General features: G+C 43.3%; 1 protein-coding gene across 2 annotated transcripts in view; it reads right to left on the reverse strand.

Moving 5' to 3' along the window:
• The window catches only part of LOC310853533 (serine/threonine-protein kinase WNK1-like), a 144658-nt gene that overhangs the window by 74685 nt on the left and 45481 nt on the right, over window positions 1–24492 (reverse strand). For both annotated transcript variants that reach the window (XM_083757915.1, XM_083757914.1), the window contains exons 3-5: window positions 11144–11322; window positions 4911–5131; window positions 3704–3861 (exon numbers count right to left, since the gene is read on the reverse strand). In XM_083757915.1, the coding sequence (XP_083614041.1) occupies window positions 3704–3861; window positions 4911–5131; window positions 11144–11322 (558 nt within the window). The remainder of the gene's footprint in view (window positions 1–3703; window positions 3862–4910; window positions 5132–11143; window positions 11323–24492) is intronic.

The following is a 24492-nucleotide window of genomic DNA, read 5'->3' on the forward strand; positions in this document are numbered from 1 at the left end:
GCCATTTTCAGCATGCAAGCATAACACGTGTACGACGAAGAATGAATCAGGCATCACTGCGCTTCTGTGGAGGGAGAGAGATATATTTTGTTGGCCGAACGAGGCGATCATGTTTGGACATCTATGGACAGCTATTTTGGACAGCTATTTTTCGTGGCACATTATGTTTAATCACAACAACGTCACGTTTACTTTAGCTCCTCAGTGTTTGGGTCGGGACATGTATGGGTCTGCTGTCTACATGCATATGCGCTCTGCGGATGCATCTAAGCATTAACATTTCAATGGCCGAGGGTCGTTAGAGTCTATTGTTCCGTGTTCCGTGTTACTTTAGGTAAAATTAGGCGGAACACTTGGACACATCAAACGGAGCAACAAAGCTCCTCGACACACAGGTTGGAAAACACTGCATTAAATTCTGACCGGGAACCCCTTTTGGTGTTAGCATCATGTTATGCTTTAGCTATTGAAAAATATCAGATCTACAAGCTCATATCGCGCCACCGAGTGGCGCGATACGAGCTTGTAGGTCTGCTATTTTTGAAAAAAATCGAAGAACGACTGACATTTTTAGAATCTGATCTCAGGTCAGAATGGGTTCATCAGACCAGTGTGTGTCCAGTGGAAACCTTGTATGAATCTGATCTCAGGTCAGAATGGGTTAACACACACATTAACGTCACATAGGTGAAAAATAAGAAACAAAAAAGTCAAAAGTGCTAGATTAAAATAAATAAAGATTAAGCTTAAGTTAAGTTTAAAATAGATGATAAAACAGATTTTGATGCTGATCTGGTCATGAGGCGTCACCATAACCACCATTATTATCATTTGAACTGTATGGCACCGGAGAACGAGCCACGCAGTGTTCTATTCTGTTCACTTTGGTGTGCTCGCACCGGGAACAAAGCTGAGCTCATGAACCTGAACCTTGTACAGTACATGGCGTCATGTACAGTTAGAACAAGGGACTTTTCTATGCTGTTCTCTTCATAGGCTTTCCTGTCGTTAATTCCAGGCTATTCAGTATTAGTAGTATTCCGTTAAGAAAGACAGAGAGAGAAACAAACAGAGAGCGAGAGATAATGTTGAAGACAGTGGGAGACGCATCTATTAACAACCATATTCCATGGGATCAGACAAAAAGCTGTCTCATCATGTATATGTGTGTGTGTGTGTGTGTGTGTGTGTGTGTGTGTGTGTGTGTGTGCCATGACCTTGGCACCACTCAACTTTAAAACCTTCTATTGGTATCTAATTTGCTACTCTCCATCATCTCTCTCTCTCTCTCTTTCTCTCCACCTCCCCGCATCACTTGTCTCCTCGTCTGAGTCTCTTTATCCGTCCATCTTTACACTACTCTCACGTTTACTGTTTCTCTCAGTGTCGTCCACCATCCCTTTGTTCTTTCTCTGCGCGCTCTCTCTCTCTCTCTCTCTCTCTCTCTCTCTCTCTCTCTCTCTCTCTCTGAAATACAGACTATGCCTTCCAGTCGCTCTGACCTGTTCTCTCCAATGAGCTTGTCAGCTTGCTGAATTATTGTGGGTACAGTCGGTGGGAGTTTGACTTGACAGCAACTCATCTTCATGTTGTTAGATATGATGTCACAGGACACCAGGTAGGCAAGGGTTGGTAGATTTAGACTTGTTCCGATAACGATACAGATACCAATAACGGAAAAGCTGCCAATATACTTCCTAAAATGCAATTATCGTTATCTGTGTGAATGCCAGTCTATTCCAATCTGATACCACGCCATTTATCACATTTGGCATCATCGAGTTTAATTTAATAATGCACAGGTAGCATTAAGCTTAGACGATAAGGCGAGATGTGATAATTGAGGGTTAATCCAGAGTGATTAAAAAAAATGTTTTACCTTGTTTTAGCTTCGGACACTAGCCACCGCTAGCATCCATGTTAGAAACAGCCAAAGTGACTTCATGGCTCATAATGGGATAAAGTACAATGTTCGAAGCTTAAAAAAACATTAATTTGAGGTTGCGCTAACAATAACAATGATCCGAGGGTCAAAACACAGCTGTGATCATGCCACGGAATGGACGACTTTTACTTCCGGTTCAAACAACAGACAACAAGAGCTCAAGAGATCTGCTCATGTCGTACATTTCTCTGGCACTGGTCACCTACCGCCCCCTGTGGTAACCGGCGGTCAAGGTTTATGTGATGTGATGCGAGACTCGGGACTCCTGAATGGCTGCCGTCCACACCCTTGTGTTGTTAGCTCTGCTGTCGCGGCGGAGGAATGTAGCATAATACAATTTGATATATAAATAACTAAATAGCTAACTAACTAAATAAAGATAGCCTTTCTAGATCAACTATTAGGGCTTAAGTGGTTAAGGAGAAGATTGGGTTGGTTAGGGAGAAGCATACAGCACAACAGATGGTGGCCAAGTGTAGCAAGTGGCATTGCTACACTCGTCTCTTAACTCCTTGACCACCAGAGGGAGGGAGTAACTGTTTTCATCAGCGCGACGCTGGATTAATTAACACGCCGATCATGCTTATTTCATCTCGTTTTGAGCCATAATTAAAAAAAAAGACGCCGTGCGTGCATGCACGCGGGGATTTCGTCGTTAGCTTTTCTGGATAAACCACAATAAATCAAAACTCGTTCTCTAGCCCATTCTGACCGGGCACCCATTTTGGTGTCAGCATCATGTTATGCTTTAGCTATTTAAAAATAGCAGATCTACAAGCTCATATCGCGCCACCGAGTGGCGCGATACGAGCTTGTAGGTCTGCTATTTTTGAAAAATCGAAGAGCGACTGACATTTCTAGAATCTGATCTCAGGTCAGAATGGGTTCATCAGACCAGTGTGTGTCCGGCAGAAACCTCGTATGAATCTGATCTCAGGTCAGAATGGGCTAGGCAAGGCTACCTGTGCAAAGGTAAGTTTGTCTCGTTCTCAGCTGTGGGTCACACTACCACTGTATCTAGCACCAAGGCACAGGTGATGAATCCAGTGGTAGTAGCAGTAATACCACTGTATCTAGCACCAAGGCACAGGTGATGAATCCAGTGGTAGTAGCAGTAATACCACTGTATCTAACACCAAGGCACAGGTGATGAATCCAGTGGTAGTAGCAGTAATACCACTGTATCTAGCACCAAGGCACAGGTGATGAATCCAGTGGTAGTAGCAGTAATACCACTGTATCTAGCACCAAGGCACAGGTGATGAATCCAGTGGTAGTAGCAGTAATAACACTGTATCTAGCACCAAGGCACAGGTGATGAATCCAGTGGTAGTAGCAGTAATACCACTGTATCTACTGTAGCACCAAGGCCCAGGTGATGAATCCAGTGGCAGTAGCAGTAATACAAAGCTCACAGTGCATCAGGTTTACTCACATGGTAGAACAGTCTAAATGCGAATCCGACTCTCTAGTTGGTGAAAGATAAACAATCACTAAATACTAGACAAAAACTAATACACACACAGGATGTTAGTGTGCGCGTGTGCATTAGTGTGTGTGTGTGTGTGTGTGTGTGTGTGTGTGTGTGTGTGTGTGTCAGAATCATATGACTGCAACAGCTGATGACTGATTAATACAATGTAAACAAGACAGAGAGACAGAGATATGGAGAAAGCGATAGATATATGTGGAAGAGAGAAAGAGAGAGACACACACACACCCCCACACACACACACACACACACACACACAGACTTACGCTGGTGACTCGTCGGTATATCTGAGCAGCGTTCTGACATTCAGAGTACGGGTACTCTGACGTGGCCATCTCCAACATGCACATCCCAAAAGCGTACACGTCCACCGACTCGTCGTACTTCTCCTCATACATCTCTGGAGCCATGAACTCTGGAGTACCTGCGCACGCACAGTCGCGCACACGCACACGCACACACACACACAGTATACGGATGTCATGCATTGAAGATTAACACATTGATCGGTTATTCATTATTATTTCGCCCCTGCCGAGGTCTTTTCAGTCCGTGCCTTATTCAAGGCGAAAAACATTACCCTGGAACTGGAAATGATGCTGTGTTAAAGGTATATTCAGTGATTTCACTCAAAAAACCTTAGGTTTCGTTTTTGGCTGTGGGACCCAGCCTTTCGTCCAATCAGGATAGAGAGTCAAAAACGAAACCTAAGGTTTTTTGACCCCCAGGGGTTAACTGGGGACAGGGAGGAACTCCTTATATGGCCAGCACACTCTATAGTAGGGAGGATTATCACAACAAAACAAAAAAATAAGTGATATTTGAATTAAGTGAAATCACTGAATATACCTTTAAGCCATGGACTTAAGTTTGGTTACCGTGGGCAGTGGAGAATGCTGAGGTGATAGTTTATTCGCCAGAATTATCACATGGGACTATTCATGAGGCTAATTAAATACTTATTTATTCACTGACACAATGTGAAGATAGCGTTTGATCGAATGCGCTTTAAAAGCACTTTAGCTTGCAGCTTGTAGGGCTGATAACAGCTGTGTGTGTCTGTGTGTGTGTGTGTGCGCGTGCGTGTATCTGTGTTACAGGACCATAATTGAAACGAGCCCCTAGGGCATTTAGGGCTCTATTTCCGTCCATGCTAAACCCTTATGCCTAAACCCGTATGCCTAAACCCTTATGCCTAAACTTATGCCCTTATGCCTAAACCCTTATGCCTAAACCCTTATGCCTAAACTTCTTTGCCTTTTACTACATTGAATGGTTCAACTAGCCGATCTATATCGACACGTTGTAGATCGGCTGGTTGAACTATTCAAAAACCTTTTTTTAGGGAAGTTTATGGATAAGGGGTCTAGCATGAATGAAGAGCCTTTTTTAGCAATCATTGTAATATCATGATACCACTGTGCTATTTGCAACCGTTAATAAAGTATTCAATCAATGAAATCAAAAGTGTACCTATGACACTCTTGGCGAAGGAGGACCTCTTGAGCGTGGCCAGGCCCAGGTCTCCGATCTTCACGGAGCCCGTGGGGCCCGTGATGAAGATGTTGTCGCACTTCAGGTCCCGGTGGATGATGGGCGGAGCTCTGGTGTGCAGGAAGTGGAGGCCTTTGAGGATCTGCCGGCACCACGAGCGCAACACCTTGATCTTCATCACCTTGAAACGCTTCAGGTAGCTGAGAGAGAGAGGCAGTGGGACAGAGAGAGAGAGACAGTTAGTTAGTTAACCCTTCAGGTAGCTGAGAGAGAGAGAGACAGTGGGACAGAGAGAGAGAGACAGTTAGTTAGTAAACCCTTCAGGTAGCTGAGAGAGAGAGACAGTGGGACAGAGAGAGAGAGACAGTTACTTAGTTAACCCTTCAGGTAGCTGAGAGAGAGAGACAGTGGGACAGAGAGAGAGAGAGACAGTTAGTTAGTAAACCTTCAGGTAGCTGAGAGAGAGAGACAGAGGGACAGAGAGAGAGAGACAGTTAGTTAGTAAACCTTCAGGTAGCTGAGAGAGAGAGACAGTGGGACAGAGAGAGAGAGACAGTTAGTTAGTAAACCTTCAGGTAGCTGAGAGAGAGAGACAGTGGGACAGAGAGAGAGAGAGACAGTTAGTTAGTAAACCTTCAGGTAGCTGAGAGAGAGAGACAGTGGGACAGAGAGAGAGAGACAGTTAGTTAGTAAACCCTTCAGGTAGCTGAGAGAGAGAGACAGTGGGACAGAGAGAGAGAGACAGTTACTTAGTTAACCCTTCAGGTAGCTGAGAGAGAGAGACAGTGGGACAGAGAGAGAGAGAGACAGTTAGTTAGTAAACCTTCAGGTAGCTGAGAGAGAGAGACAGAGGGACAGAGAGAGAGAGACAGTTAGTTAGTAAACCTTCAGGTAGCTGAGAGAGAGAGACAGTGGGACAGAGAGAGAGAGACAGTTAGTTAGTAAACCTTCAGGTAGCTGAGAGAGAGAGACAGTGGGACAGAGAGAGAGAGACAGTTAGTTAGTAAACGCTTCAGGTAGCTGAGAGAGAGAGGCAGTGGGACAGAGAGAGAGAGACAGTTAGTTAGTAAACCTTCAGGTAGCTGAGAGAGAGAGACAGTGGGACAGAGAGAGAGAGACAGTTAGTTAGTAAACGCTTCAGGTAGCTGAGAGAGAGAGGCAGTGGGACAGAGAGAGAGAGACAGTTAGTTAGTAAACCTTCAGGTAGCTGAGAGAGAGAGACAGTGGGACAGAGAGAGAGAGACAGTTAGTTAGTAAACGCTTCAGGTAGCTGAGAGAGAGAGAGAGAGAGAGACAGTTAGTTAGTAAACCTTCAGGTAGCTGAGAGAGAGAGACAGTGGGACAGAGAGAGAGAGACAGTTAGTTAGTGAACGCTTCAGGTAGCTGAGAGAGAGAGAGAGAGAGAGACAGTTAGTTAGTAAACCTTCAGGTAGCTGAGAGAGAGAGAGAGAGAGAGACAGTTAGTTAGTAAACCTTCAGGTAGCTGAGAGAGAGAGACAGTGGGACAGAGAGAGAGAGACAGTTAGTTAGTAAACGCTTCAGGTAGCTGAGAGAGAGAGAGAGAGAGAGACAGTTAGTTAGTAAACCTTCAGGTAGCTGAGAGAGAGAGACAGTGGGACAGAGAGAGAGAGAGAGAGAGACAGAGACAGTTAGTTAGTTAGTAAAAGCTTCAGGTAGCTGAGAGAGGCAGTGGGACAGAGAGAGAGAGACAGTTAGTTAGTTAACCCTTCAGGTAGCTGAGAGAGAGAGACAGTGGGACAGAGAGAGAGAGACAGTTAGTTAGTGAACGCTTCAGGTAGCTGAGAGAGAGACAGTTAGTTAGTTAGTTAGTTAGTTAGTTAGTTAGTTTCATTTATTGTCCACGTGTGGAAATTTGTCTTCGGTCTCAACAGTAAAAAAAACCAAACAGTTACAACAACACTTACACAATTATTTTCTTGTGGCAAAAAAAGTGCAGGACAACAGTGGCAAATACATTGGAAAAACAACAAATCTAAGCGAGACATGGTATCATTTAGTGCCTTTAATGGCATTTGGTATGAAGGATTTGTTTTAAATGTTAGCTTTTGGTACTTTGTACCAGAGGGAAGTAGTTGGAACTCCCTGCAGAGTGGATGAGAGGGGTCGTTTGCTATCTTGACAGCTTTTTTACGAGAGAAAGAGACACTCAGACTGGCTCACAGTGGCATCTGAAAAACTTTAAACAGTGACACAGTAGGGAGTAGACAGATATCCAGAGAGACGGGCACCAGGCAGATAACCCTCAATTAGTTAAAAACCACAGAGGACTCAAAATGCACCTTGGCCATACATCCACTCTCACTAAATATATTTCATCAGGAATAGATGAGAGGCTGTGGTAAAGGTTTTTTTTTTTTTTAACCCAATTTAGTCATGCCAATTATTTCCCCCCCATTGCATGCCACAATATGTTCGGTAAACATTGGCCCAACCTTAGCTTAGACATATTGTGGAATGGATTGAATGGCACTTATATTCTCATCTTTTTCTTCTACTACAATTCCAGGTCTGAGCAAAATTCTCAGCTAACGACATCATCAGTGAGGAATGGCCTGCAGGAAATGACCAACTACAAGGGGAGAAAATCCCATTCATCTGCTGCCATACAACGGGAATGTAGTCGACTGCAGGTTGGAGAGACAAAAGCCCAAAATACCCCTCGAACACACATACAGTATAATAATGATAACCCTATTATACATTGGAAGAAACCTCAGTCAGTCAGTCAGTCAGTCAGTCAGTCTAATTGTCATTTTTATCCCTCGATGGTTTGGGTAATTGCTGTAACCCTGCACACAGGCATTGGCCATTGGCATATGCCGACAATGACGTGGCCCTCACACATTTAAACTATTTATTACAGCAGGCAATGGGATCATCATAGCAGTTGGCCCAGCTCTAAAGTTATAAAGTTTCAGAAAAGCCTTTATTTAATACAACGCCAAAATGTTTAGACCTGAATCGGTCTTCACCGGGGCTAAAATGGACGATTTTCCATCCGTACACTCTTCCGTGAACATTATTTTTAAAAGCGGATTTGACTGTGCCGACTCCAGACTCCTCCAGCAATCGGTACTGACTGAGGAAGATCAAAGGCTCTTGGGGAGACAGAGAAACCCACAAGGCTCCAGTTCAGAGCAGGATGAGGTCTCCCCCTCCTCCCTCTGACACTGGTACCATTCTACACCACGTTCCCAAACCACGTGTCAGGAGTCAGGAAGCTTTGTTTGGTCACAGACCCATTTTTATTGGTCGTGAGTAATAAGGTGGTTAGTGTGTTTCCTACAAAACATTTTACAAAACTATTATTTCAAAGGATAAAGAACAAAAAAAGGAAAAAAAAAAGAGTATCATTAACTGCCAGCTGTAACAAGCGTTGTCTCCCTTTATTGTTATTATTTTCCCCCCTTTTTATCTTTTTTTTTTTTTTTTTTTTAAGATATTTTGTTGCGGCTTACGCCTTTTATTGATTTTTGAAGGGACAGACAGTAGGCTGACAGGAAACGGGAGAGAGATGGGGGATGACATGCAGTAAAGGCCGTGTCGGGTCCGGGAGTCGAACCCGCGGCACACTGCGACTGGATTACCAGTCCGGTGCCCAGACCGTTACGCTACGGCCTGGGCCCTTTTTATCTTTTTTAAACGTGTATGTTTCTCTGTCACAACCTCCCGGCCGCTGTTTGCGTTCATTGTTGTCACTCGCTCCAGGGTGCAGCGTTTCAGTCGCTACTGGAAGCACTAGTAGCGTCAGCGTTGTTGCTTGCTGTCCCATTGGCTTAGAGCAGGGGTTTTCAACTGATTATGAACCAGGGACCACCACGCTGACTAATAATCAACCTGGGGACCACCACGCTGACTAAGAATCAACCTGGGGACCACTGTTGAGTTGAGTGAGGGGATATTAAAATCAATATCAAATTTGTTAATTTGAGGTGAATTAAATCAAGCCCTTAACAGTCAGTAATTTAATATATGTTAGTCGTCCGGAGCTATTCCTTTGCCTGGTTGCCCTTACTCTGTTCTCTTAACCTGCATGATTATATGGGCACAATAATAGACTCAACCAGTCAAATCCGGTTCACTTTTCCTTGAAATTCAAACTCCCTTTCTGTGGAAGTTCTTGACATCCGACTTTCCAGTAACTGACGTCATCATACATCACCAGGTCACTTAATGAACTAGTTCGTTTTCCAACTAGTGGTCGATAAAAAACATACTAAATGCATGGCCAGGGACCACATGCAATACCTTCACGGACCACCAGTGGTCCACGGACCACCAGTTGAAAACCTCTTAGAGGTAGCCTGATGAGATGAGGCAGCCAATCAGGACTAGGACGTCACTATGACTAGGTCGTCAATAACTCCTGTCCTGTTGTAAGCCAGGTTTACACCTGGCAAAAACGTTTTTTTCAAAACTTGAAAAAATGCATTACAAAATATATTTCTGAGAAATATTGAAAATAGCAGATTCATTATTTTTTCATGAGGAAGTTAATAGGGTCTCAGGGAGACACCAAATGTATCTTTTTTTTTTTTAAGATATTTTTTTGCGGCTTACGCCTTTTATTGATTTTTTAAGGGATAGAAAGTAGGCTGACAGGAAACGGGAGAGAGATGGGGGGATGACATGCGGTAAAGGCCGTGTCGGGTCCGGGAGTCGAACCCGCGGCACACCGCGACTGGATCACCAGTCCGGTGCCCAGACCGTTACGCTACGGCCTGGGCCATATCTTTTGGTTCTTGAGATGAAAAGTTTGGGAGCCCTTGATCTACACAGATGGTGGTCGTTGTACCTCAACGCTGTCCTCGTTACTTTAGTTTTACGATTGGTTCTTGTCTCTTACTCTTCCCCCCCTCTCCCATTTCCTTCTTACTGCTGTTGTTGCTTCGACACCTGGAGGATATCCCTCAAAACTAGGGCCGGGACTAATTGCGATTAATTTAGATTAATTAACTACAGAAAAATGTATCGCGATTAACTACAGATAAATTAATCGCACCTTTTTTTTCACCGCGGAACGTTTCTCACTGGGCGCTTTTCTATAGTACTGAAAACTGGAAATAATAAAAAGTCACCCCATTTTGTGTTGCCTAGAACTGGAGGTCTGACAAAAAACAGTAACAATATGAAGTAAGTACAGCTTTGTGATGTCACTGAGATGTACTTGTTACTGTTACTAATTTTTTTTCAGACCTCCAGTTCTAGGCAAGACAGAATGGGGTGACTTTTTATTATTATTTCCACAACAGGTATATTAATGACAGTAAAATGTTGAAAATGAGTGGTATCCTGTAGTCACTATTCGTTGATTCACTGGGATACCAAAAAACATAAAAAAAAAAAGGTTTCTCGCTGTTCTCGGGTTGAATATTGATATGCGATTAAAATGCGATTAATCTAGATTAATTAATCGCAAAGCCTCTGATTAATTAGATTAATTTTTTTAATCGAGTCCCAGCTCTACTCAAAATGTTACAGTTCCACCCACCCATCTGCCACGATCATCATGCATGGTGGTCATTGCATATTTCATGGGCTGTGTCACTTGTGTCTGTATGTGTATAGTATGTGCATAGTATGTATGTACCTCAGTATGTAGTATTCAATTGCTTTATATTATATATAGTAATCATTGATAGTCTATAATGTTTGTACTTTGTTCAGTATAACAGAGGTCTCAGCGTCTCTCCAGATCTTACATTTCCATGTCGTGATACCAATCAGGAGAGAGAGAGAAGAGAACTGGAATAGATATTTCAGAATGCCAAATACAGGAAACTGATTAATCAGACCCAGTGTGTGTCCGGCGGAAACCTCGTGTGAATCTGATCTCAGGTCAGAATGGGATAAACAAGTGAACTTGGAAGTGCTGAAACAAAAAAGAAATTAACAAATGAGATTTGAACTGGAACACTTGAAGCTGGGAAAATGGGTACCCTCTCCTGATTGGATGAAATGATGACCCACCTGAAAATGATCTCCCCGTCTCTCCAATGAGCATTTTTTAAGATTTTTCAAAAATAGCAGACCTACAATGAACTTGTAGATCTGCTATTTTTCAATAGCTAAAGTACAAACATAATGCTTAGTTTAAAACACCAAAATGGGTTAAACCATGAAATATAACTTTCAGTTTGAATGAACGAAAAAGACAAGAGGAAGGAAAGAAAAACAGTGTGTTTTCTCACGTCTTGAGTGTTCCTGAGGTCATCAGTTCGGTCACCAGGACGATGCATTTCCCACACTTCCCTTTCGACGGCGACTCCCAGGAGTCGTAGAAGCGCACAATGTTTGGATGCTGCAGGCCTTTCAACATGCCCGCCTCCTCCTTGAAACGCTGGCGCTCCGACTTGGACAGCTTACGGTCCTACGGGAGAGGACAGACGAGGAAGAGGGTCAAGATCTATGTGTTGAGGAAAGGTCCTACGGGAGAGGACAGAAGAGGAAGAGGGTCAAGATCTATGTGTTGAGGAAAGGTCCTACGGGAGAGGACAGGAGAGGAGGAGGGTCAAGATCTATGTGTTGAGGAAAGGTCCTACGGGAGAGGACAGAAGAGGAAGAGGGTCAAGATCTATGTGTTGAGGAAAGGTCCTACGGGAGAGGACAGAAGAGGAAGAGGGTCAAGATCTATGTGTTGAGGAAAGGCGAGGCGGACTCTAAGGCTGGGCACTATGTCAAGGTTCAAGGTTATCTTTATTTGTCTCCCTTGGGAGAAATGTGTCTTGGAGACAGAGTCACAGCTGCATACAAATAACAGACATGTTCACATACGAAAAGGAAAAACACCATGAAACACCCAACATACACAAAACAGAGATATTGCACACATTCCCTTGATAAAGTGCAACTATAGTCATTAAAGTGCATTCGGCAATCCCTGATTGAGCATTTTAGTTGACAGGGGAACAAAAGAGTGTTTAAATCTATTATATACACATCGTGGAGTTCTATACCTCCTACCGGATGGCATCAGCTCGTACTCTCGGTACAGTACATGCAAGGGGTCAGATACAATATTCCGAGCCTGTCTCACCACTGCTTGTTCAAAGATGTCGATATATGAGACTAGATATCGTCTGAGATTCTGAATATCGTAATAATAATAAAGGTTATTTCGCAAGCAGGTGTCGTTTCTCTTTTTTTGTTTTAATCACTTATTTTATACTTTTAACTCTTTCAGCGCCACCTGGAGGTCACCAGTTTAGGCTTTGAGTGCCAATTCTCCCATTATAAAGAAAAGAAAGAATTTGTAATTATATTATCCATGTAATGTGCATGTCATCACCTGTACACCAGATTAGAGGAATTTAAAAAATATGGATGAAAAATTAAATTAAAAAAAAAGACTCTTAAACTAACGTTATTTTGTCCAAAAAGAGAGAAAAGGAACCAACACTTCATCAGGCTCTCTTTGTCGGTACATAACCCGGACGGCACTGAGTCCACTGAAGGTGACTTTGCCGCGCTCAGTCGGCCGTGCCTCTCGTTGCTCAATCACCTTCAGGCGGCGCACCTCTGTCGGTGAAACCGAGCACTGTACACGACACTGTACACGTACTGTGACATATATTCAAATATTTGCACAAATTGTCACGATTCCTGAAAGATAAAAGCTTGTAGTGTGGCACGAAGTGATGCTCTATGAGCTTGTATATCTGGTATTTTTGAATAGCCAACGTATAAAAGGATATTTCTTTTAGCTCAAATCTAAAATGATTACAACTTTCCCAGTTGTAATGGGTTAAGGAGTACACAGTTAGAACTACAGTTATATCTGTTATTCAGGTGTTATGGAGGGTGACATTCAAATCAATATTACACCACAGCTTCTTCAACAACTAACCATGAGCTGGAGGACACACTTTAACAGCATTCCATTTCCACTCACACCTCAATAAAAGCACAACAGCAAAGGGTCATCACACCAAGTGGTCTGTGTGTGTGTGTGTGTGTGTGTGTGTGTGTGTGTGTGTGTGTGTGTGTGTGTGTGTGTGTGTCTTTTGTTTGAACACTTGGGTTGTGAGGTTGTGTGTGCTCGTTTCTTGTGTGTATATGTCTGGTTGTGTAAGCGTACAATTTCTGAATTATTTTGTGGTTCAGACTGTCTCTGTTTTATGTGTGTGCATGTTTCTTTACAGCATGGCTCCTCAGAGGTGAGCCATCTTCAATAAGATTTGTCTGTCGCTTACTACGTACGGTAGGCCAAGTATTGTGAATATTTTATTAAGACCTGAGGCAGTTCTACAAATGCCTTCTAAATAAACAGATCATCACCCAATGGGCTATGCACCCTGAATAACTCGTCCTACTTCCAAGCCGCTTCCCCACTTCCTTCACAGGCGTTACCGATGATACTAATGAAGGCTCTGTTCCATTCAGTGTGCAGTGGTTCTCAAACTATTTAATTTGAAGGACACCCATAACTCTGAGTGTACAAATGGAACAAAATGGACCCTAACGGGTGCATTTGGTTCCATTTGTACACTCAAGAGTTACACACCCGTACGGGGCCATTTGAAACCCACTCAAGGACCCACTGGTGCTAACAGTGTTTCCAGTGAGCCAACATGCAACAATAGCAGCGCCATGACTCTGCTAGACCAGAATGTAACAGAGACTTCGTTAGCATCAGCGCTAACACCGCTGATACTAACCGCTGGTCCCCGTTCCCTAAGTAGGGAATGGGGACCAAGTTCTTTCCAAAATGGCGTGTGCGCAAAAACCATTCAATCATGACACAAGCAAGGTCATTTGACATCACCAGTGAAGAGTTCCTTATATAGAAATATAAAGATAATATCTTAGGCTGATGATGTAATAAGGGGTCCTGACTGTGTGTGTGTGTGTGTGTGTGTGTGTGTGTGTGTGTGTGTGTGTGTGTGTGTGTGTGCCTCTTAACAGATTATCCTCTACTGTAGCAACCATTACGCTGATGACATCCATTAGCCACGCATAAACGTACCAACACACCTACAGCGACCACATGACGCTCGGATCACGTGACCTCTGGTCATGTCACATGACTAACTGGCAGCCAACACAGTCCACTTCCCAGCAGCACTCAGGACTGACCCACTGAGACCAGCCCAGGGCGCGTGTGTGTGTGTGTGTGTGTGTGTGTGTGTGTGTGTGTGTGTGTGTGTGTGTGTGTGTGTGTGCGTGTGCACGCGCCTTTGCTCTTTGAAAGTAAAACCTTTCCTCTCCTTTAAACCCATGAAGACCTGAGGACGTTTCTACGAATGCCTTCTTAATTAATCAGTAGTTATTCTTACACTTTCAAGATAAAAAAAAAAAAAAGAAGAAAATAGCAGATGTACAAGCTCACAGTGCAGCACGCTATTCTTGAATATCCAACGCTAAAATCAAAAAATGACACAGATGCCTTCACGTTTTTTAAATGGGTTGAAGATGTGAAGATTGTTTTACTGTACATGCTTTCGTTTCCAACTGTACTGATGACTGTGTTGATACGTCTCTTTACATAGGAGTCCATCAATGATATAGTCGTCTCACCTACAGCACAGCCACTCCAAAACCAAAACAGCTGCAGAGACCATGGGCCCCCTCCTCTACACGTCTTTCAAAATAGCCCAAAATCTTTAGGCATAAGGGGGGTAAAGGTGGAGCGCAAGAAAGGGCCCCAAATTCCCCCTCCCCTGGCCTCCCTTCCCTTCTCTGACCTGACCCGTTAAAAACTCAAACAAGTACATTTGTACGCCTCTCAGAGTTGCTGACCTTTTAAGGGTTCGTTTTGAACTCCACGGTTGATTTTTGTTTATTTTATTTTTTTACATTTTGGCGGGCCTAGATGACACGTTGTGAGCTTGTAGATATTTTCCGAGCGCAAATTGAGCCTGCGTTAGCTTAGATAGGGGCATGTTAGTCTGAGTGCCTTAGCTGTCAGTCAGCTGATATAAATTATCTTGATATATTATATATATGTTCTTGTATATCCATGGGGGGGGTTTGCTTAACGTTCCCTGATTTTGCTTAGCATGCTGCAAAGCTTAGAAAAGATTCTGCCTCAACCCATTTTGGGCGGGAACCCTTGGTGTTAGCATTATGCTATGCTCTAGCTATTGAAAAATAGCAGATCTACAAGCTCATAGCGCGCCACCGAGTGGCGCGCTATGAGCTTGTAGGTCTGCTATTTTTGAAAAATTGAAGAACGACTGACATAGAAACATAGCTTTTTCAGAAAACTATCAGGATGTAGAAGACAAATATATATTTTTATCCCTCGATTTTGCAGCCCCTTTTATTCCTGCTTCCTTCTATGCATGAGGAGTCCCAAGCTGCTTCTTTCCACCTGACAGGGGTGAGTTTCCCCGGCCGGACGTAGCGTGTGGACACGTTATTCCGACCAGTTCCTTTCCCCTCCATCAAGACACATCAAGATCAGTTTCTTCAGTCTGTTCTCCTCTATGGCTGTGAATGCCGGACACTGAACACAAAGCCCCCTACAGAAGTCCCTGGACGGGTGCTACACCAGAACGTTACGCGTGGTACTGAACATCAACCAGGACGAGCACATCACCAACAAGCGTCTGTACGGGGCATTACCAAGTGTTTATTTTGTTTTATTTTATTTAACCAGTAAAAACACATTGAGAGTCTCTTTTGCAAGTGGGAACTGGCTAAGAGGCAGAAACAAAATTACACTTCAATGCTACATCGTACATGTCAAATGACACAACAGCCAAATAATACATCATGGCATACCTCAAGAAGCCTATACAAAGTATCCAACAAATCTCCCAACTATGGTACACGAACGGTAACCGGGCGCAAGAAATTGTGCACAGAGCAAATACACAATGTACATTATATCAGAGAAGATAGCAGTAAGGAGGATGAGACTATCTGGCCGAACTGCCACCGACACCAAGAACCAGATGTATGGAGAACTGAGATGACTAGAGACGCCGATGGAGGGCTCGTCTGAGGCCGACGTAGAGAAAGGCGCCCAAGCTGGCCAGCCAGGGGGAGGTAGTTTAGTGACCAGGATTACTGCATGTTTTTGTGAGGGTACCTACCGTGGGGGACACGGGGAGAACATGCAAACTCCACACAGAAAGGCCCTTTCGCCAACATAAGCGGAGCCTTTAATATAACTTATGTACAGTATTCCATTTGTTGCAAAAAATAACCATTTATTGCAACAAATGGAATACTCTATTCTGACATGAGTGTTTCATATCTGAACCAAACATAAAATGACTTGTCTTTAAGTTCTACTGGATCTGTTCTCCCTAACATTTTAGTATTTATTTTTTTATTTGACAAAATTGTCAGTTCAGTTAGTTTTTTAGTTTGTGTCATCATAGCTTTTATTTAGTTTTCGTCAGTGATAAAATGTAGTCACCTTTGTCATAGTTTTGGCGACATTAACACTGGACTCACTAGTCTGCATAAGGCTGACCCAGGGCTCCAGACTAACTTTTTCACAGGTAGCACTGGTGCCACCTGCCTTTTCATTTGGTAGCGCCACCAGAAATTAGGTAGCACCATTTTTTTCGTGGTATTATTTCATGATCTTATCATGCCCCCACATCGGGCGCCATTTCTTTTTGTAGTGGTTTCCACCATTAAAGGTTTGAATCATAAAACCCCCTACAAAGGTCACTGTGTGAAAAACAGCAACCTACCTGGTTATACTTCAAAACACTGTAGATGGTTGAACCCAACACAAAGTCACTCAGTCAATAAAGGCAATATTTATATTCCACACACAGAAAGTCAGTTTAAGGTTTTGTGTTGAAAATTAAATGCAGTCCAAACCTTTGGGATTAATAAAGTGACAATTTGTACAATATCCCATTACCATTATCCAAATTAATTCCTTATTATAATATTTTGGAAAAAATCTTTTGCAATGTGAAATGCCACCGAATTCTTAATCCTTTTCCTTGTCTTCATGGGCCAAGTTGGCCAACTTGTGAAAGCTGCTTACTTTTATTGTGAAGGCAAAAGTTTCTAAATGCTCTCAGAGCCTGCATAACTCCGCGTGCTGAAAATAGCTGATCTACAAGCTCACAACATGTCGCGGACGCTGTGTAGATCATGACTTATCATCATGCAGTTAGATATGCGCGCTGCGCTCCAGTGAAATTGTACAGCTGAGAAAGATTAGTTAATTTGTGTCGGATAAACTGCGTTCAGACCTGAATATATATTCTCCTCGGTTCGTCCCGTTTGTACCGCGGCAGGTAGCGCTGCGCCTGTTTGCGCAATTATCGTCTTGGCGTTGACTTTGCAGGCAGGCAGAGAGAGAGAGAGAAAGAGAGGGGATTCGATTGAGCCAAAAGAACGTAATACTTTATTATCGCACTACTAATAGCCGCCCGGCGCCCGTACCTCAGTGTTGAGACGGAGTAAAAATAAATAAATAAATAAACGGATCGATTTCTTTCTTTTTTTCGCACATTTCCAAGTATCACCGGTGCGACCTCATTACATTTTAAGTATCACCATAAGAAATTAAGTCGCATATGCGACCTAATAGGTCGCACGCTGGAGCCCTGCTGACCATCAGTGCACTGTGACATCAACAACACAGCTGCAGCTTATCAAATGAATAATGGTTGTGTTTTTGCATTTTCACTGATAATGACATGCCCGAAATAGGGACGCCAAGTGGAAAGTGGTTAAAGCAATATGTGGTCTGGGACATCATATGCTCCATTCCACATCCAAGCATCATCTGACCATTTGCTTTCGTCCAGTCCACGGCCCCTGGTTAAAGTATAAGAGTGATCATCATACCTTTTCTATTGCTATCCTGAGGCTTTGGAATGGTTTACCTCTTTGTGTCACGTCTGTCATTTGTGTTCATCTTTGTGCGTCTTTATTTTAGATATATATTTTATGCATCTTATTTTATTTGTCATACTGCTCTACCGATCCTACTTGTGTTTACCATATGGGTGCCTGGGAACGTTTGGCAACATTTATTAGTTTTTTTTAAATATGCTTTATAAATACACTAACGACGTGCCATTTTTAGACCATGGACTAGTTTGCAGTAGATCAGAAACTAGTTTACTATTTTAGACACCTGGAGTCATGGACACCTTTAGACATCATGATCTACTTTAGACCGCGTGGAGACTGCTTTTGGACTTTCCAATTGTAGATAAACAATTAAACATGGACAGATCTTAAGAGATTACCACACAATTCAAAAAATAAATGTCTCCCGTCTCTCTCGCTCTTCTTGTCTTTCCACCTCCTAATATATTCTCTCTCTCTGTCCCTCCTCTCTCTCTCTCCCTCTGTCTCGCCCTCCCTCCGTCTTTGCTCAGGGCTTCAAAACATCATGAGACTCGAGTTTGTCAGACTCTCTCTCCTCTCTCGCGCACGCACGCAAACGCACACACACACACACACACACACACACACACAGAGAGAGCTATCACTAAATTGGAGATGTAGAACTGGTCCGTGGAGAACTGCTATGTACAGAACAACTGGTCTAAGATGAAATTGCCTTATACAGGAGAACTGGTCTATATCGTACTGCTCTATACAGGAGAACTGGTCTATATCATACTGCTCTATACAGGAGAACTGGTCTATATCATACTGCTCTATACAGGAGAACTGGTCTATATCGTACTGCTCTATACAGGATAACTGGTCTATATCATACTGCTCTATACAGGATAACTGGTCTATATCGTACTGCTCTATACAGGAGAACTGGTCTATATCGTACTGCTCTATACAGGAGAACTGGTCTATATCGTACTGCTCTATACAGGAGAACTGGTCTATATCGTACTGCTCTATACAGGAGAACTGGTCTATATCGTACTGCTCTATACAGGAGAACTGGTCTATATCATACTGCTCTATACAGGAGAACTGGTCTATATCGTACTGCTCTATACAGGAGAACTGGTCTATATCGTACTGCTCTATACAGGAGAACTGGTCTATATCATACTGCTCTATACAGGAGAACTGGTCTATATCGTACTGCTCTATACAGGAGAACTGGTCTATATCGTACTGCTCTATACAGGAGAACTGGTCTATATAATACTGCTCTATACAGGAGAACTGGTCTATATCGTACTGCTCTATACAGGAGAACTGGTCTATATCATACTGCTCTATACAGGAGAACTGGTCTATATCGTACTGCTCTATACAGGAGAACTGGTCTATATCGTACTGCTCTATACAGGAGAACTGGTCTATATCATACTGCTCTATACAGGAGAACTGGTCTATATCATACTGCTCTATACAGGAGAACTGGTCTATATCATACTGCTCTATACAGGAGAACTGGTCTATATCATACTGCTCTATACAGGAGAACTGGTCTATATCGTACTGCTCTATACAGGAGAACTGGTCTATATCGTACTGCTCTATACAGGAGAACTGGTCTATATCATACTGCTCTATACAGGAGAACTGGTCTATATCGTACTGCTCTATACAGGATAACTGGTCTATATCGTACTGCTCTATACAGGAGAACTGGTCTATATCATACTGCTCTATACAGGAGAACTGGTCTATATCGTACTGCTCTATACAGGAGAACTGGTCTATATCATACTGCTCTATACAGGAGAACTGGTCTATATCATACTGCTCTATACAGGATAACTGGTCTATATCATACTGCTCTATACAGGAGAACTGGTCTATATCATACTGCTCTATACAGGAGAACTGGTCTATATCGTACTGCTCTATACAGGAGAACTGGTCTATATCATACTGCTCTATACAGGAGAACTGGTCTATATCGTACTGCTCTATACAGGAGAACTGGTCTATATCGTACTGCTCTATACAGGATAACTGGTCTATATCATACTGCTCTATACAGGAGAACTGGTCTATATCATACTGCTCTATACAGGAGAACTGGTCTATATCGTACTGCTCTATACAGGATAACTGGTCTATATCATACTGCTCTATACAGGAGAACTGGTCTATATCATACTGCTCTATACAGGAGAACTGGTCTATATCGTACTGCTCTATACAGGAGAACTGGTCTATATCGTACTGCTCTATACAGGAGAACTGGTCTATATCGTACTGCTCTATACAGGAGAACTGGTCTATATCGTACTGCTCTATACAGGAGAACTGGTCTATATCATACTGCTCTATACAGGAGAACTGGTCTATATCGTACTGCTCTATACAGGAGAACTGGTCTATATCGTACTGCTCTATACAGGATAACTGGTCTATATCGTACTGCTCTATACAGGAGAACTGGTCTATATCATACTGCTCTATACAGGAGAACTGGTCTATATCGTACTGCTCTATACAGGAGAACTGGTCTATATCATACTGCTCTATACAGGAGAACTGGTCTATATCGTACTGCTCTATACAGGATAACTGGTCTATATCATACTGCTCTATACAGGAGAACTGGTCTATATCGTACTGCTCTATACAGGAGAACTGGTCTATATCATACTGCTCTATACAGGAGAACTGGTCTATATCATACTGCTCTATACAGGAGAACTGGTCTATATCGTACTGCTCTATACAGGAGAACTGGTCTATATCATACTGCTCTATACAGGAGAACTGGTCTATATCATACTGCTCTATACAGGAGAACTGGTCTATATCATACTGCTCTATACAGGAGAACTGGTCTATATCATACTGCTCTATACAGGAGAACTGGTCTATATCATACTGCTCTATACAGGAGAACTGGTCTATATCGTACTGCTCTATACAGGATAACTGGTCTATATCGTACTGCTCTATACAGGATAACTGGTCTATATCATACTGCTCTATACAGGAGAACTGGTCTACATCGTACTGCTCTATACAGGAGAACTGGTCTATATCATACTGCTCTATACAGGAGAACTGGTCTATATCGTACTGCTCTAAACAGGAGAACTGGTCTATATCGTACTGCTCTATACAGGAGAACTGGTCTACATCGTACTGCTCTATACAGGATAACTGGTCTATATCGTACTGCTCTATACAGGATAACTGGTCTATATCGTACTGCTCTATACAGGATAACTGGTCTATATCGTACTGCTCTATACAGGAGAACTGGTCTATATCATACTGCTCTATACAGGATAACTGGTCTATATCGTACTGCTCTATACAGGAGAACTGGTCTATATCGTACTGCTCTATACAGGATAACTGGTCTATATCATACTGCTCTATACAGGAGAACTGGTCTATATCGTACTGCTCTATACAGGAGAACTGGTCTATATCGTACTGCTCTATACAGGAGAATATTAGCCACAAATAGCCAATCTACATTACACCAAGGATGCCATGTTGGTGTGTACTCTGCTGGACACAAAGCTACAGGCTGCTGCTTTAAATATGAAAACTGTCCATAAGAGAGAGAAAGAGTGTGTGTGTGAGTGTGTGTGTGTGTGTGTGTGTGTGTGTGTGTGTGTGTGTGTGTGTGTGTGTGTGTGCTCGCGCGTGAGATTCACTGAATGAGAGGTCTTGTTCTAGTCATTCCTACATGGTACTAGCTAGGGACCTGTGGTTCTCTACATGGTACTAGCTACAGTAGGGACCTGTGGTTATCTACATGGTACTAGCTACAGTAGGGACCTGTGGTTATCTACATGGTACTAGCTACAGTAGGGACCTGTGGTTATCTACATGGTACTAGCTACAGTAGAGACCTGTGGTTCTCTACATGGTACTAGCTACAGTAGGGACCTGTGGTTATCTACATGGTACTAGCTACAGTAGGGACCTGTGGTTATCTACATGGTACTAGCTACAGTAGGGACCTGTGGTTATCTACATGGTACTAGCTACAGTAGGGACCTGTGGTTATCTACATGGTACTAGCTACAGTAGGGACCTGTGGTTATCTACATGGTACTAGCTACAGTAGGGACCTGTGGTTATCTACATGGTACTAGCTACAGTAGGGACCTGTGGTTCTCTACATGGTACTAGCTACAGTAGGGACCTGTGGTTCTCTACATGGTACTAGCTACAGTAGGGACCTGTGGTTCTCTACATGGTACTAGCTACAGTAGGGACCTGTGGTTATCTACATGGTACTAGCTACAGTAGGGACCTGTGGTTATCTACATGGTACTAGCTACAGTAGGGACCTGTGGTTATCTACATGGTACTAGCTACAGTAGGGACCTGTGGTTATCTACATGGTACTAGCTACAGTAGGGACCTGTGGTTATCTACATGGTACTAGCTACAGTAGGGACCTGTGGTTATCTACATGGTACTAGCTACAGTAGGGACCTGTGGTTATCTACATGGTACTAGCTACAGTAGGGACCTGTGGTTATCTACATGGTACTAGCTACAGTAGAGACCTGTGGTTATCTACATGGTACTAGCTACAGTAGGGACCTGTGGTTATCTACATGGTACTAGCTACAGTAGGGACCTGTGGTTCTCTACATGGTACTAGCTACAGTAGGGACCTGTGGTTATCTACATGGTACTAGCTACAGTAGGGACCTGTGGTTCTCTACATGGTACTAGCTACAGTAGGGACCTGTGGTTCTCTACATGGTACTAGCTACAGTAGGGACCTGTGGTTCTCTACATGGTACTAGCTACAGTAGGGACCTGTGGTTATCTACATGGTACTAGCTACAGTAGGGACCTGTGGTTATCTACATGGTACTAGCTACAGTAGGGACCTGTGGTTCTCTACATGGTACTAGCTACAGTAGGGACCTGTGGTTATCTACATGGTACTAGCTACAGTAGGGACCTGTGGTTCTCTACATGGTACTAGCTACAGTAGGGACCTGTGGTTATCTACATGGTACTAGCTACAGTAGGGACCTGTGGTTATCTACATGGTACTAGCTACAGTAGGGACCTGTGGTTCTCTACATGGTACTAGCTACAGTAGGGACCTGTGGTTATCTACATGGTACTAGCTACAGTAGAGACCTGTGGTTATCTACATGGTACTAGCTACAGTAGGGACCTGTGGTTATCTACATGGTACTAGCTACAGTAGGGACCTGTGGTTATCTACATGGTACTAGCTACAGTAGGGACCTGTGGTTATCTACATGGTACTAGCTACAGTAGGGACCTGTGGTTATCTACATGGTACTAGCTACAGTAGGGACCTGTGGTTATCTACATGGTACTAGCTACAGTAGGGACCTGTGGTTCTCTACATGGTACTAGCTACAGTAGGGACCTGTGGTTCTCTACATGGTACTAGCTACAGTAGGGACCTGTGGTTATCTACATGGTACTAGCTACAGTAGGGACCTGTGGTTATCTACATGGTACTAGCTACAGTAGGGACCTGTGGTTATCTACATGGTACTAGCTACAGTAGGGACCTGTGGTTATCTACATGGTACTAGCTACAGTAGGGACCTGTGGTTATCTACATGGTACTAGCTACAGTAGGGACCTGTGGTTATCTACATGGTACTAGCTACAGTAGGGACCTGTGGTTATCTACATGGTACTAGCTAGGGACCTGTGGTTCTCTACATGGTACTAGCTACAGTAGGGACCTGTGGTTATCTACATGGTACTAGCTACAGTAGGGACCTGTGGTTATCTACATGGTACTAGCTACAGTAGGGACCTGTGGTTATCTACATGGTACTAGCTACAGTAGGGACCTGTGGTTATCTACATGGTACTAGCTACAGTAGAGACCTGTGGTTATCTACATGGTACTAGCTACAGTAGGGACCTGTGGTTATCTACATGGTACTAGCTACAGTAGGGACCTGTGGTTCTCTACATGGTACTAGCTACAGTAGGGACCTGTGGTTCTCTACATGGTACTAGCTACAGTAGAGACCTGTGGTTATCTACATGGTACTAGCTACAGTAGGGACCTGTGGTTATCTACATGGTACTAGCTACAGTAGGGACCTGTGGTTATCTACATGGTACTAGCTACAGTAGGGACCTGTGGTTATCTACATGGTACTAGCTACAGTAGAGACCTGTGGTTCTCTACATGGTACTAGCTACAGTAGGGACCTGTGGTTATCTACATGGTACTAGCTACAGTAGGGACCTGTGGTTATCTACATGGTACTAGCTACAGTAGGGACCTGTGGTTATCTACATGGTACTAGCTACAGTAGGGACCTGTGGTTATCTACATGGTACTAGCTACAGTAGGGACCTGTGGTTCTCTACATGGTACTAGCTACAGTAGGGACCTGTGGTTCTCTACATGGTACTAGCTACAGTAGGGACCTGTGGTTATCTACATGGTACTAGCTACAGTAGGGACCTGTGGTTATCTACATGGTACTAGCTACAGTAGGGACCTGTGGTTATCTACATGGTACTAGCTACAGTAGGGACCTGTGGTTCTCTACATGGTACTAGCTACAGTAGGGACCTGTGGTTATCTACATGGTACTAGCTACAGTAGGGACCTGTGGTTCTCTACATGGTACTAGCTACAGTAGGGACCTGTGGTTCTCTACATGGTACTAGCTAGGGACCTGTGGTTATCTACATGGTACTAGCTAGGGACCTGTGGTTATCTACATGGTAC

This window comes from Protomyctophum parallelum (assembly GCF_964188405.1).
Source record: "Protomyctophum parallelum genome assembly, chromosome: 22".
Classification (NCBI taxonomy): Eukaryota; Metazoa; Chordata; class Actinopteri; order Myctophiformes; family Myctophidae; genus Protomyctophum; species Protomyctophum parallelum.